This window comes from Cavia porcellus, unplaced genomic scaffold (genome assembly GCF_034190915.1).
Source record: "Cavia porcellus strain 051 isolate PalLab524CR breed Dunkin Hartley unplaced genomic scaffold, mCavPor4.1 scaffold_3, whole genome shotgun sequence".
Lineage (NCBI taxonomy): Eukaryota > Metazoa > Chordata > Mammalia > Rodentia > Caviidae > Cavia > Cavia porcellus.
Window position 1 is genome coordinate 85,253,335 of NW_026947486.1, and position 12,214 is coordinate 85,265,548.

Sequence of the window (12,214 nt, forward strand, 5' to 3'; positions counted from 1 at the left end):
GTGCTATATATTCTTCAATATTTATGCTGAAAAATGGGCTTCATTTTGCTGAAAAGATTCATTTGCTTGTAGCTACCATTGCACTCCAAAAAAGACTGCTTAAAGCAGTGAGGCACTTCTGGGTAAAATTTCTCTTGTACTTTGAAACACTACAAAATTAGTGCTAGGTCCTTGAAGCTTTAACTTTTTTATAATAAAAATACTCAATAGGAAAAAAATATCAGTCCACCAATACAGAAAAAATTCATTTTCTAATGCAATATAAAACCTCCAGTGGCTCCAGTGAATACTTGGCACAAGACTTGAAGGAAGTCAGGACACTGGTATTCCAAACAGGTGAGCCTAATATGGACGCTGCCTTCCTCAGGCTATACTAACCTTTACTGTGGAGGAATGTGATGGAGAAGGGTGGGTATCAATTTTGCGGCGTTTTTGTTCTGTTAGGACAAAAAGAAATAGTCAGAATAAAATAGGTTTCCAATCTTTCAAACTATTTTTTTTTCAAAAAATGAACTATTAACATCAACAATTACTCTTTCTCCTAGCAAAATCCCTATAACTTGTCAAAACAAACAATAATCAACTATGCATCAAAATGATAAAAGGTAGACAAATATAAACAAAGATATACTTGCCCCTTTCAGGCTCTGCAATATCTGATCGGGGAACAGGTGACTTCAAGGACCCAGAAACTGGTGTTTTTTCTCCTCCTTTAACATTTTCCTTTGATTTCATTTCCTTTGCTATATCTCTTTCTCTCGATGGCTCCTTTTCTCTTTCCCTTTCTTGAGTTGATTTTGCTTCTACATTGGGGACAGTAGTTTTGAATTTTTCATCTTTAGCTTTTTCTTCTTTCTTGAATTTTTCTTTCTCTTTGTCAGACTTAGGTGTTCTTTCCTTGGTCTCTCTTGCTTTTTCATCTTTATTTGGCCGCTCTTCTTTTGGTTTTTCTTTACCATCTTTACCAAGTACCCTGGCCTCTGGAGTAGCAGCTGGAGCCTTTTCTTTTTTCTCTTTTTCTTTCTCTTTCCCTTTTTCTTTGTCATTTTCTTTAACAGCTTTGCTGCTTCAGAATAAAAAACATAGAATTTTAAGACAATTATAAAACACAGTCTATGTTTAAAATCATAAAGAATGTCTTACTGATTCTAAAAATTCTAGAAGAAAACTAAATGACAACCTCAAAACAAGTAAAAAGGAGTAACTTCTTTATCCAGTAAATAATAATTTCATCAATGAACACCCGCCTGTAATCTCAACACTTAGGAGACTGAGGCAGAAAGACTGAGTTCAAGGACAGACTAGGCTAGTGAATTCAAGGCTACTCTCAACTACAATGCTAGACCCTGCATTGAAAACAAACAAAAAAAATACATGAATCAATGATTAAAATAATGTCAGGTTTTGTATCCATTCATAACCTTGTAGGCTAATAAGGCAACGACCAAAAATATATTCCATAAACCAACCAAGGGTACTACTATGGGGAAACAGATCACTGAGATAGATGGATAACTATTCTAAATTAGTGTGGGGTTTTTTTATGTAAACTAGCCACACATAGATCCCCTAGAGCAATAGCTCTATCCTAAATTTTATTTTGTTTTAAACTTTACCACCTACATTCCCCACCTCAGCAAGGGAAAGAAAGCTGTTATATAAAACATAATTACATAGAATATTATTAGGATAGTAAGTACATTATTAAAATTAAGACTACCTATAAAACTTCAAAATCCAGCATAAATGACTTCCATTCAACTCAACTACTATCCCCTTCCATTCATGGTTAATGAAACCAGTTACATATGAATGCAGAATTGTGACAAAAGTCAATGGTCCTACCTGTTAGCGCCACTATTTCCATTGTTTGAATTTCCTTTAGGTGTGGCACTAGAAACTTTATTAACAGCTTTCACACCACATTGAGATCTCTCCCTTGATTTATCTGAAATAAAAGTAAAAATTTCTTTTAACAAGAGCCTAAACATAAATATACTACCATTTCACAGCAAAATGATTGGAGCTTAATTAAGAATCAGCAAGCTGATTACATATTAACAGTTACCTAGAAAATGAAGTAATACTAGGCTTGCATTGTTTGTCATGTGATATAAACAGAACATTTCACTTTGCTGAAATAAAATGTATCATTACATAAATTTCTACAAATAAGCATACCAGTCTCCTCAGTACTGCTCTCATCCGATTTAGATGCACTTCCTACTGATGATGAAGGCCCACCACCAGGCCCATTTTGTACACTGGCAACAGCATTCCTCGGAGGAGGGTCTTTATGATGAAACTCATTTTCTGGTATCATGTATGACTTTCTACTTTTCAACTGCCCAGAGTAGCTGAAAGTCGCACAAAGTGTTTAAATATACAAACACAAATCAAAGTGCAAAAACATGGGGTTTAAATGAATAAAATTAGCAAGTTATTCACTCAGCTATTTGGTTCCAGAGGGAAAAAGTTGATTTTTTTAAAGTTATTAAAAATCTTTCAAGAGAGCCCTATCTACTTTCATAAAAATAAAACTGATCCTTAAAATTTGACTGTTGCTCTTGAAGAGCTGATAACGATGATGATAAAATTACAATTCCGCCCATTCATGTCATATTATGTGACTTTTGAAGCTCTCATCCAGTATAGACCGGAAGTTGATAATCAGAAGTGACAACTCTCACCAGCCTGTGGGAACATGATCGCATAATCTCCCATAATCTCCTGAAGTAAGGCAGAAGATAAACTTCAACACTGTAAAACATTTTAAAGTCTTCAGAATTCTTCTGTCATCTATTCTCACAAATTACATTAAAGTATAATTTTGTTACCCCATAGCCAATGCATATAGATCTGGCCTCTTCTCTTTTTCTTCTTGGCAGATTTTATGCACTCTTCTTTCCAAAGCCTGACCCAGATTCAAAACTTTGGGGTACCACGGAAGTATTTTTGTTAGCACAATCAAGATATTCCTGATGTGAGTATATTCGCCTGTTTCAAGGCAATGAACTGATGCCTACAAAAAACAAGTTAAGATCCATTATAAAACTATAAGTATGAAGAGAAAAAAATTAGCTTTGAAAATTCAGATTTTATTTTACCTTCGTTAGTTTGTAATGCCATTTATGTACCACATGTCGAAAATTTTCATAATCTAATTGATCGGCTTTATTTCCACCATCAAATCCAGTTGCCCGTAATATGGTAAGGAACCCTGGATAGTTTCCACATTCCTAAATAAGGGGGAAAAAGTTTGTCACTATTAAAAGTTGTATCCCACAAAATAGCAAAGTTGAAATCTAAGTAGACTAGATCAGTGATTCCACAAAAAACAGCACGTGCATCTGGATGATAGGTTGCTTTTGCAGAAAATTTTAGCTTATTCAAAGATAGTAACTTAGTTTGAAATAGAATTAAAAAGTATATCACTTCTTAATGCATTAATTATGCCTTTACACACCATTTTACAAGTGAATCAAAATCAGCTTTCCTTTTAAAATTGAGTAATATAAAGATTACTGAAAATAGTCATTATACACATAGGTAAAATATTACAGATATTTATTAGCCATACCTTTTCATATGTGGCTCTATCACTATGCCACCTGGTCACAGTCTCTAACATACAGCAAAGAAATCTCCCATATCGGCTAGCTTCATTTTCAGTACAGCTTGCAACTGTGTAAATAATATCAGAGAAAACCTACAGGAAAAAAGAAAAGTTTGGGGAGGGAAAGGAAGGTCAAAATCAGTTGAAAATATTAAAGAATTGTTATAGAAAAATAGTAATAGGCAAATTAAGCCAAAACTTGAAATTGGAAGAAATTGTTCTAAAGGAAAATGGAACTAGGCTGGGGGAAAGAGGAAATGAAGAAAAGGAAAAGGGAAAAAAATACCAAAATGCAAGTTACTTATACTCCTTGTTTCTTTTAGTTCATTTAAAAGAAGTTTTGTAACTAATATGGTTTAGGGAATATTTTATGCCCATGTCTTATAGTCTGATAACTTCTTTAATGATAATAACATTCAATGTATTAATTATTATTTTATTATTTTGTTATGAAATTTTGTTTTAATTTTTTCCATAAAATTAAAAAAAAAAACTTTTGAAGATTCTGGTTTTTGTGGGGAAATAGCATATTTATAAATCAAGCAAAAAATATTATAAATAAAATTGATTTACAATGACTCAACAACTATCATTATTACTACATAATAGCTTCTTAATGACAACCATATAAATGACTGGAATTTGGGGAACAACTTTCAAAGTTGATTGAAACTAGAAATAGATAGGCAGCAAATACGATATAATGTATATGACATCTCTAAACCACAAAAGGGAGTTAATTTATTATAAGAAAATGCCAAGCTCGCCTCCCTGGTAAGCAGCTGTGGTGTAGTAGGCTATGGCTACTCCAGGGAGAGAACCACCAGCAACTCCTGAGATCCACACCATGTTGGAATTTAGGGCGCTGGGAAACCAAGCAACCAGCTCACCTCCCTGGTAAGCGGCTGTGGTGTGGCAGGCTGCAGCCTCCCCAGGGGGAGAACCACCAGCCTCTCCTGAAATCCACGCCATGTTGGATCTTAGGGCGCTAGAAAACCAAGCAATCAGCTCGACCCCCCGGTAAGCGACTGTGGCTCAGCAAGCTGCAGTGTCCCCAGGGCAAAAACCACCAGTGACACCTGAGATCCATGCCATGTTGGAACTTAGGGGGCTGGGAAACCAAGCAACCAGCTCGCCTCCCTGGTAAGTGGCTGTGGCTCAGCAAGCTTCACCAGCCCCAGGGCAGGAACCACCAGTGACTCCTGAGATTCACGCCATTTTGGAATTTAGGGCGGTGGGAAACCAAGCAACCAGCTCAACCTCCTGGTAAGTGGTAGTGAGCCTACTGGCACACAGGCTGAGAATCAAACATCACACCACCACCCCCATAAGCAAATGGGAGCCAGAGATCTGAGCATCTCTTGGGAGGTTGACCATATGCAATATAGCAAATAAGGGGGATTTCCTTCTACCATCTCTTTGCAGGCAAATATTTTTACCACTGTTTTGTTTTATTCTGATTAATGGTATTGCTCTATTCAACACTGTTTTGGTAATTTCTATAATATCATTGTTTTGGTTTATTTTGCTACATCTGATTAAAAGAGCAACTGTGAAGATAACGAGATATACCATGGTACCTATTACTGTTATCCTGGTAACCTGCTGTGAAGTTCTGTACCAATTTCTCTACACTGTCTAAATTGGCTTTGTTCTGTCTTGTTCTGTTGTATTTTACTACCTTCAAAATTAAAAAAAAAAAAAAAGAATACATTCCTGGAAGATGAGGAAAAAATATCACATTTGAGACAGAATTGTAACTAGATATTATGAAAATAGTTATCTCAAAAAAAAAAAAAGAAAAGAAAAGAAAACGCCAGATACAAAACCTGTGAATATGGTCACACTAAAAAGCTTCCCTGATTTTATGTCTAAAGGTATAAAGCTTTTCTGCTGAATTTCTGGGGTTTGGTTTGTTAGTTTATTTGTTTTTCAAGGAGTCAAGACTAAGACTTCTACTCATGATGATAAGAGAAACTGAAGCACAGCGAAGTCCTTTGAAAGATAACATAGCTAGAAAGTAGGTAGAGGGCCAGGTATAGTGGTTTACACCTGTATATCCAGTACTTGGAAGGCTGAGACAAGAGGATCACTTCTGAGTTCAAGGCCAGCCTGGGCTACAAAGTGAGTTCAAGGCCAGCCTGAACTGCACAGTGAAGCCCTTTCTGAAAAAGACTACATAAATAAAGTACCAGATTAGCTAAGATTCAAGTGCATGCACTTGAGTTCATGCTTTTAATCACACACACAATACTTCTATAGATAACAACATTTAGTTATCACTGTATGAGACATTTTTTAAAGTTACAATAAAAAGAACTTACTCGATCATAGCAAAGAAGTGTTGAAAAATTTGGAGTTTTCTGTTGATGTACCAATTCAACAAAACGAGCACAGTAAACGGCATCAATTGCTGAAAAAATACATCGAGGAAATATACACAGCTGTAGAAATTTTGTGATGGTCTCATTTTTGGTAGATTCTAAAAATAAGGGAAGAATATATTAAGTAGTAAACTTCTTCCTCAAGTGTTTCATGCCCACTAAACATGACAACATATTAATTTTAGTATATGAATGCTATAAAACCACAAACTACTTATAGCTTATAACCACTCATGCCTAGGGTAAGACTATTATTTTCATTCTATGAACATTTTTCTATTTATCATTTTCCCAGAAATATTTTATTCAGAAAAGTTGAATGAGAAACTGTCGAAATTAGTTATAACATAATGAATTTCACCAGTAAACTAAATTAATTCCTTCAAGTGAACATGTTTTTTTTTTTTGCATTCATGAATAATCAAAGAATGATTAATTCATGAATAATCAAAGAATGGGCTAGTGAATGCTGAGTTGAAACAGAAACAACGTACTTCAACACTTCCAAATTGTACAGGTTTGCATTTGTAATTTAATAGCAGGAATATAATAATGCCAACAACTTACTTGCTAAAAGCCAGTTGTCCTTTTCCAATTTGAGTCTTTGTAGAACTCTCTGTACATGTTCCATCTGTTTTTTTTCTTCTTCAAGAAGTTTATCCTGGAGGGCAGTACAACGTTCCTTCTCTTTTTTCTTTTTATTTGGAGGCTAAGAAGTAGAATTGAAACAGTTTTCTACTATATACTATTACCTCTCTTCCTTTGACTACAAAATTTAGAGATAAATGTTGACACTTTGTAATTATTTCAACACAAATGTACACTAGACCTACTTGAATATACTTTCACCTCCATTCACACCCAAGACAATGACTTACTCTTCTTACACCATTTAAACAGGTCACCTTCCGAAATAGGTAATAAACCACCTGAGGCACTGATCAATTCATCTTTCACAGTCTCTGCTCTTTCATTCCTATATCCCCACTTAAGCAACCTTCAAACTACTGTCATAATCTTTTAAAGTACTACTTTTTTTACTATTATCACTTCCCTGCTCACATATTCAAACCAGCTCTAAATTTAAGCAAGCCAATTTTTCATGTGACTTTTAGTACCTTATATAATCTGATACCAGCCTAATTTCTCACTAAGTCTATTCTATACAGGAAAAGTGATCTCCCTCAGTCCTCATACTACTTCCTGCCTTTGCTGAAACCCTGTAATGGCCTCTTTATTGGCTCCATATTTCTACATCGAATATACCTTCAAGGTCTGCACAATTCTAGACTCAGTTCTTCAACAAAGTCTCATAATGTGCTGCCCTTCTGGAAACTCCTACTGCTCTTACAACTGGAATCATATAGATCACTTTGACATACTACATAGTGTTCAGTAAAAAATCAAATGCAAATGTCTTGTTTTGTTTTGTTTTGCTTTGGTGGTGATGGTACTAGGAATTTTAACCGAGGGACGTCAATCTACTTCCCCATCTTTTTTAACTTTATTTATTTATGGTACTGGGGATCAAACTCATGACCTAGCGCTTACCAGGCAAGCACTTATGCCACTGAGCTAAATTCCTGGCCTTTACTTTATTTTGAGATACAATCTCACCAAGTTGTCTGAGCTAGACTCCAACTTTAAATCCTCCTGTCTCAACCTCTTGAGTAGTTAGAATTACAGATGGGGACCACAATGCCCAGCCATAGAAGTCTTTGATTAGTCATAATTTTACCCTTTTACTAACCCCTGCTTCACATGCTCTGTAAGGTTGTACTTAAGCCCAGTTAAGAAAATATTATCCAGCAAGAGGATCATAGCTTCAACGATCCTGAGCTAAAACAATTATGAAGTATAGATATCACTGAATTAATATCATGAAGTTATTATACTTAAACTACCTGAAGAAAAACCTACCATTTCCTGATTGTCATCAATTGCTTTCATCTGGACTTTAAGCTTATTGACTTCTCGCTCATAGCTGGTATGTGGAACAGCAAGGTCATACATTGTCAATGACCAGAATGTGGCATAAAATTGAGGACTGATGTCATCCCAGACTTTGGAAACATGTAAGGAGACCACTGCTTCATGAACAGGAGCCATCACCATCTCACATGATGTAATGTACTTATGAACTTTATGCTGCTGTTTACTTCCCTTTTCTGATTTTTTAAGTTCATCATACTTTGACTGGAAATAAAAGGTAAAAACACACATACTTATATAAATATACATGTACAACAAAGTTTATAGCTTTAACTTTTGTGATACAAAAACCCAGAAGATGACCATCTTAAAACTATTAGGAGAATTCTAGTGTCTTACCAACAATACTTATTTTCAGGTAAGTCATCCCTGGAAGTTACTGGAATCTTTAGTTTCATTTCTGGGTAGAAGTTTATTGTAAGATTTATTTTTAACAAATCTAACCTGATTAGTGAATAGAATATGTTTGCTTCTATCCATCCCACCCCTCCGTATTGTTTTACTGCTGTATCTGGGATACAGAACCAAGTAGTGGTCTTAACTTTAGTGAAGTAGAATAAAACTAGAAATATCTAAGCAGGACAAAATGTAGTGTCATTACATGTAGTTCCAGCCAGCTATTAGAATTTGTCAATTAAGAAGCTGGGTTAATACTTAAGAAAGGTTATGAGAAAATTAATTTAAGACTGCTAAGTAGGGTGACCAACTGCCAGGCTTGCCAGGGTTTTAGGGGTTTCCTAGGACATAAGAATTTAGTGCTAGAATTGGGAATGTCCCAGGCAAACCAAGACCAGTTGATTACTCTAATTCAGAGCTAAATAAAATTTTCTATAAATACCTGTGGCACACTGAAGTTTAAAGCCATGTGAGAACTGATGCTACAGCTTCTTTGGAAGAAGGCCATATTCTTAATTATATGAGAAAAAAAATCTGTTAGTGCAATGGAATGGACTGCATATTAGTTTAGTGTATGCTAAAAGTGAAAAAGATTACTACAAAGTAAAACTGCTGTTATTGTCTCGTGTCCTTCAGTCTCTTTAGGACAAAAGAGCTCTCACAGAGAAAATTTCACTTGGGTTATGCATCATCTTTAAGGTGCCCCTAAGAGAAGTCCTAAAATTAGTTGCTTTTTTATGTCAGAAAAGCATATAAATCAATTTATTCTAGACATGTAACCCAGAACTACATGGTCAGTGGTCAAAGGTTCTGCTCTAGTTTTATACTACAAGGTCAGAGTCTCAACTTCTTATAATCCAGCTGCCTTCCTTCCCTATGCCCTCTAACTGAATGCCCTGGATGCTGCTTTACTGTGAATCTTTTGGACTAAAAACATAACAAGTCCTCTTTGTTACACAGAGTATCTCAAGCAGGACCTAACAGTCTTACAATTGTTCTACAAGTAGAAAGATTTATCTCCTGTTATCCCGATGTTACAGAGTATGCTGATAGCTACTGAGATTATACAAGAGACAAAGCTACAAAAAACAATTATGGCACAGCGAGTCTCAACTACATCAGAGACCTGAGACCTTTAAAAACAAAAGTTTTTAAAGTTAGAAAATAGCTCTTAATGAATGTAACTAATATGAATCTAGATGAGCAGAGTAACATCTCTTGAGGTTCTTACACAACATGGATTAAAATAGTACTGAAACGACCTGCAAAGATAGCCCAGCTACCTAATTTGGAAAAGATCTAGAATCAAACTAGGAGAAAGCCTCTTTGAGACCTGTGTCTCAAGATGAATGTCAACAATTAAAAGTGAAAATTAAGCTATTAGTATGAGAAGGTTATCTGATAGTTCCAGTCTCCCCAGTTCTCTGGTTCTAAAATGTGTAATTTCTATCATGAGACCCCTTCCTATTCCCTACCTAGTTAGAAAAATAGTCTTAATCAGAAAAGACAACTATACTTCACATTTACTTAGGATAACTATTTCTTTATCTAAAGTTATTAGTACTTCAAACTCACATCATCAGTCAAATGAAGAATAATAAATACTTTCCTACATCCCAAGTAACTTGGGAAACTAAATGTATAGAACAGAACTGACCTCAAATTATTGTACTTCTAATTGCTGTTCAAAATAGTTCTTGTTGGCCCAGAATCTGGGCAATGTTTGGTGAATTATTCCCAAGACAGCCTTGTAGCCAATTTATGAAGGGGACCTAGCAGTCCTCTAATACTCATGCATTTTTCCTCTCTTATCAAAGGCTCTTCAAGAGAGTATTTCACCTGAGAAAGAAAAGCAAGTATCCCCAGGGCAGTCTGAGTACCTGTCCAGTGCTTCCTAGGTTACTGGGGGAACTCCTTTTTGACAGAAGTATAAATGGCCTATTAGATAGAAGACTAGTTGAGGCTTGGGCTATACGGCTACTTCTATATACTTGTTTTCCTCCTCAACCCTGCCTGAAAAGGAAAGATCATTTACTTTATTAAAATTTGTATTTCTTAAAAGACAAAGAAACAATATTTTACACAGGCTAGGGGGGAAAAAGACAGCTACTTGTATCCACAACTTGGTTGTGACTGCGAATAGCTCAGGCAACAAGTGTTCCTGTTTGCTAGGGTTCACTTCTATTGATTAGTGTGTTCAATTCTGAGTATAGCAACAAGTCAGAATTGCTGATTTGAAACAATTCTCCCATCTCAGTCCTTCAAGAAAAGAGGTACCTTCTAATTACTGCAGAATGGGTCTAAATAAAGCATGCAATTCTCCAGATGGACAGAGTCTAAAGGGAAAAAAACTTTACTTCCTTGTTCCCCCCTAGAGTATAAAAGAGCTAAGCGCTAATAAAGTGGTAATTAAGCAACATTGAGTTTGCTGTTAAGAGAGAAGTGAGAGACTATAGCAGTGATGGTGAACCTTTTAGCACTTTCAATGATAACAGCCTACTGCAGCAGCACTTGCTATAGGTTTGTCACCACCCAGCTATAGCAACTGACATATGTAAACAACACCAAATGGTTGGTTACAAGATCAGCTGAAACTCAAATTTCTTAGCACCTTTTTGTATACCTCTACTTCTGGGAATAAAGGAATCTTGATTTAAAAGAGAAGATCAAAACCTCTAAAATATGACGAAATGAAAGGTCGTGAAGTACAGACTCAAAAACAATAAACAGAAGAATGGATAGAATCCAAGCTTACAGAAGAATGAAGAATATGCTGAGGCTCCATGAACTGACTATGGTGCCAAAAGGAAAAGACAATTCCCTTTAAAGAACATTTCAAGTGCAAAAGAACATTTCAAGTGGTAGATGAAAGAGGGTCCCCCCCGCCCCCCCACCACCACATCTTTATTTGAATTTCAATAGTCAGTACTTGAATGTTATGGTTTGAAAGTTTCTGATTTACTCTGGGTCAAGTTTTATTAATAAGTTTCATTAAAGTGCAAAAAATATAAGAACCATGAACACAGTCTTCCTAAAAGTTACATATCAGATTAGACAAGAATATTTAGGGGGCCAAGAGATTCCTACACTCTTCCTTTCCTTATAGGTGTAAGCACCAGAAACCACCTATTTTGTTAACAAGCACAACCAAAAAAAACAAAACAAAAACTAAAAATTCCAAGGTACCCTTAAACTTACTGAATTAGAATTTTGGGCCAAAGGATTCTGAGTTAAGAAGCTTCCCTGGTTATTCTTATCTACTCTAATATCTAAAAACTACAGTTCTAAAAAGTCCATAAGACATCAACCTGGACAATTGATGGAGCAATAACAGTAAAATTATAAAACCAGTAAGACCGAAAAAGGACATTTTCATTGTACACTGTTGAGACATTAATATTTAAAAAAGGATAACTCTGTGACATAATCTATATTTAGGTCAAACTAAAATGCATGTAAAAATCAAATAATTGAGGAATGATTTGAAACGTTTTGTGAATGTCAACAAAGATACTTGTACTTACCGAAATATGGTGTGCATACATTGGCCTAGACAGAAAAAATGCTGCATCATGGGGTGTATGAAATTCATTACAGAGCACATCAATGGAAGGCACTCGCTTTATATAATCTTCTGTGCTTAGATTTGATGCTAAAAACCCACCAAACTGTACCAGGGTATCATGACACTAAATTTTAAAAATAAGACCAAAAACACAGATACGTTAATCATTTTAAAAAACCAACAAGTATTTTCCAAGATGATTAACATAAATCATTTTTAAAAAAAATTTTTAACAGTTAAGAATCCAAATTGTACTGTGAC

The 12,214-nt window shown here is 35.3% G+C and overlaps 1 protein-coding gene across 7 annotated transcripts in view; it reads right to left on the minus strand.

Moving 5' to 3' along the window:
* The window catches only part of Thoc2 (THO complex subunit 2), a 115,254-nt gene that overhangs the window by 18,120 nt on the left and 84,920 nt on the right, over positions 1-12,214 (minus strand). For 3 of the 7 annotated variants that reach the window (XM_063246359.1, XM_063246357.1, XM_063246355.1), the window contains exons 22-33: positions 11,913-12,077; positions 8,831-8,899; positions 7,921-8,196; positions 6,568-6,709; positions 5,941-6,098; positions 3,581-3,709; positions 3,108-3,239; positions 2,838-3,022; positions 2,182-2,357; positions 1,846-1,948; positions 636-1,066; positions 379-437 (exon numbers count right to left, since the gene is read on the minus strand). In XM_063246359.1, the coding sequence (XP_063102429.1) occupies positions 379-437; positions 636-1,066; positions 1,846-1,948; positions 2,182-2,357; positions 2,838-3,022; positions 3,108-3,239; positions 3,581-3,709; positions 5,941-6,098; positions 6,568-6,709; positions 7,921-8,196; positions 8,831-8,899; positions 11,913-12,077 (2,025 nt within the window). The remainder of the gene's footprint in view (positions 1-378; positions 438-635; positions 1,067-1,845; positions 1,949-2,181; positions 2,358-2,837; positions 3,023-3,107; positions 3,240-3,580; positions 3,710-5,940; positions 6,099-6,567; positions 6,710-7,920; positions 8,197-8,830; positions 8,900-11,912; positions 12,078-12,214) is intronic. The other 4 variants (XM_063246360.1, XM_063246358.1, XM_063246356.1 and 1 more) reach the window with 3 other exon arrangements.